General features: G+C 33.9%; 1 protein-coding gene across 1 annotated transcript; it reads right to left on the reverse strand.

Moving 5' to 3' along the window:
* Positions 1-4: 4 nt before the first annotated feature.
* On the reverse strand, positions 5-3,536 carry LOC110038036 (31 kDa ribonucleoprotein, chloroplastic-like; the record flags this gene model as incomplete). The annotated part of the gene is made up of 3 exons (XM_020742795.1): positions 5-16; positions 1,714-1,815; positions 3,344-3,536. Coding segments are annotated over 3 exons (307 nt in total), but the record flags the coding sequence as incomplete, so codon positions are not given.
* Between the last annotated feature and the right edge of the window lie 52 nt (positions 3,537-3,588).

A 3,588-nucleotide genomic window follows, 5' to 3' on the forward strand; every position in this document is an offset into this window, starting at 1 on the left:
GCCTTCCGTTGTAATCCTGAAAACAACGCACCGACGACTAGCTTTCAACATAAACTATTCCGAGAAGATTTTACATACATTACATAATTTTTGTATGTTTACATAAATAACATCCAAAGTTCAATTTTTTGGATTTATAACATTTTATCTATGCATGAAAATATAAAAAATTAGTAATAGTAGTATTTTGGAAGTGGTATGAAGATCTTATAAACGTAAGAAATCAAAGTTCAGGTGTTAGATATGTAAATACAAAATAATTGAGTGGTGTGTATGTAAATTTCATCAATATACACAGTTCATTGTCTCCTAAACCATCTTCATAACAGGAAATGGAAATCCAGACAAATTAACTCAATAAATTCTAAAAGAAAATGGAAGAAATTAGTATGAAATTTACAAACAAGCCACACAATTCTTTTGTATCTACATATGTACCACCCAAAATTTGATATTTACACTTTCCTTAATTGGAGATACAAGTGTTCCATCCTTCCTTTTATGTTATTTCTTTTTTTTTTGTCTTTACTATTCTAGGATTCATGTTAGGTATTTATATCCCCTTTTCATATATATATATATATATATATATACATGTGTGCGCGCGCGCGCATGTGTAGAAACACACTAAACAAGCATGCTTCTAAAAACAAACAGAAAACAAAAACAATAAGCAATATACAAAATTAATTCCAAACAAGCCATGAGATTGAAGTTCTACAATTCAAGTCGGTTTGTCATTAGGGCTGTCAAGACGGCTCGTTGTTCGCGAACAGCTCGTGTTCGGCTCGTTCGCTAAGTTAACGAGTCGAACACGAACAACACGAACAATATTTGTTCGTTCGTGTTCGGCTCGTTTTGGCTCGAAATACTGCTAATCAATTATATATATATATCTTTGATAAGTAGTATTTTTAAAAAAAATAATTGACTACAAGGCTACAAAGATTTATAATCAATTAAAAGTATTAATGAAGAAAATAGAATAAAAATTATTAATTTAGATTCAAATGATGTTTTAAATCTTGCCTCAATCATTAACATAAACGAGCCGAACACAAACACACTTTTTGAGCTCGAAATATAAACGAGCCGAACTTAGCTCGTGTTCGGCTCGTTTACACCCCTATTTGTCATAATGAGACATTATGCAAGTAGAATCATCTAAATCCAAAAAAATTACCATAAAATTTAGAATAATGCGGCAAAACATAAGTTTATGGTTGATTGATTTGATCAAAAACTATATCAAAGTATGTTGCTTGGTCATAATTTACCATGCAGCATAAGTAATTAAATTTTAAAAAACAGTATTTATTTCTAGGGACATTTCAAACATACCACCCAATTCAACGTATTTACATGTCTAACCCTTAAAGTTCAATTTTTACATTCCTAACACCTTAACTATGCCTGAAAAGTTGTATTTCACCTTTTAAAAGTTAAAACGTTGGTATTTTTTACGTGATATGAAAGATTTGAATGATATAATTGGACAAAATACAGGTGTAAGACATGTGTATACATAGGAATTTGGTGGTATGTACGTAAATGCCCCGAAAGATAACCACTCACATGAAACAATCCAGAGATTAACATTTGCATAACAACCAAGTGAAAACAAGAACTACAAATTCTTAGCACATAAAGAACATCATATGAAATTTGACTGCATTGGACACAAAAGTAATTTGCACAAATTCGAAGGCTTACATAGCGATGGAACATTTCCACAGCTTTCTCAGCTTCTTCAACACTGCTCATGTTGACAAACCCAAAGCCGCGACTCTGCCCGGACTCCCTGTTGTAAATTACCTAACAATGCAATAAAGATAATGTGAATCTTTTACAGTGTAATTTACAAAAATAACCAAATATATAGAACAGAAGGAAAGCAGGGATTAATTATCACAACATGAAGAGTAACACCCACCTCCAACCCCCACAGTAACCTTCAAACAGCAAAAGAAATGCAAAACGAACTTGAGAGTGGAAGTGAAAAAGCAGAAGAAAGATTTACATGCCTATCAGTTAATACCTATGTATTTACATATCCAATGCATAAACTTCAATTTTTACATATATGCCCCCTTACTTATGCATTAAAAGATGTATTTCACCTTTTAAAAGTTAAAATAGTGGTGCAATGTGGTGTGAATGATTTTAGAGGCATACATGTAAAAAATAAAGTTTAGGTGTTTGAGAATAGGGTCGAATTTTTCTTCCATTTTAAACTAGAACAACAACAACAATAACAAGCCTTTATCCCACTAAGTGGTGTCGGCTTCTTCCATTTTAAACTAAAATCATGATTTAGTAAATCTCAAGTGAAGTAAAATTTAAGTCATTCACACCACTTCCCCCTCATTACACCTTTTCTTCTCCTTCATTTATATCCTAAATCTTGAAAATATTTGAAAATTAGTTAATTACAATTTAACCAAATTGAACATCTAACATGCCAAAAAATTTTGAGGGATTTACAGACTTAACATTTAGAATTCACATACTTAACATTTAAACTTTGTTATTTACAACATATAGCTCTCGACTAATTCCGTTAACCGGTTCGCTGAACCCTCAACAAAAGAAGTTGATTAAGACAAAATGCTTGTCAGACACTCGCTCGACAAAACAGGGCCAACAGAATCAGGCACTCGTTGGATACCCATTGTAAGAGGCTGATTAGAATCAAGGATAAGAGTTATTTTACAGGGACATTTACATACATACCATAGAATTCTTATGCATTTACATATGTGATACCTAGATAATGATATTTACATGCACACCGCTCAAATGTCTAACATTACATCAAAAATACGACCATCACTGTCTTTTTAAAAGTAAAATACACCTTTTCACACATGGGTTTATGACACTAAAGTGTTGTAAGTTTAAAATATCAAACTTAGTGTGTTAGACACATAAATACATGAGAGTTTTGTGGTATTTATGTTAAATATGTGCCGGACGAAGATTAGGTATGAAAAATGTAAAACATAATGTTTACACACTGTGTATGTAAATACTTTTTTTTTATGATTCATCACCACCACAATTCACTAAATCCTACCAGTAGCCAGCCAAAAAGATCCTCAACATCTTCCATAACACCACCTTCTAAAACAGCAAGCATTATCCTCAAGCTGCATAGCCCAATACAAACCACAGCATCAACATCAATATATAGTAACATTTACATACATACCACTCAATTCCTATGTATTTACAAATCTAACACCCAAGCTTCAATTTTAACATATATGCCACATGAACTGTGCATGAAAAGCTGTATTTCAGATCAAAGAAAAAGAAAATTAACTCAAGTTAGCAAATTTACCTCAGCAACCTCAACGATCCCAGCCTTCTCGAACAAATGAGCTAGCTTCTCGCTATCCACATCATAAGGCAGATTCCCCACGAAGAGCTTAGCTTCCTCTGGAGGCTCGGGGAAAGAATCATCCCCTTCCTCCTCCAAATCCCCCTCATTAATTCCCTTATCGCCCCCAGCTATCACCGCATCCACACCCCCCCTCACCCCCCCCTTCCCCCCCCCCCATCCCCCCAACCCCTCCCCCCCCCCCC

The sequence above is a fragment of the Phalaenopsis equestris genome, unplaced genomic scaffold, assembly GCF_001263595.1.
Source record: "Phalaenopsis equestris unplaced genomic scaffold, ASM126359v1 Scaffold229508, whole genome shotgun sequence".
Lineage (NCBI taxonomy): Eukaryota > Viridiplantae > Streptophyta > Magnoliopsida > Asparagales > Orchidaceae > Phalaenopsis > Phalaenopsis equestris.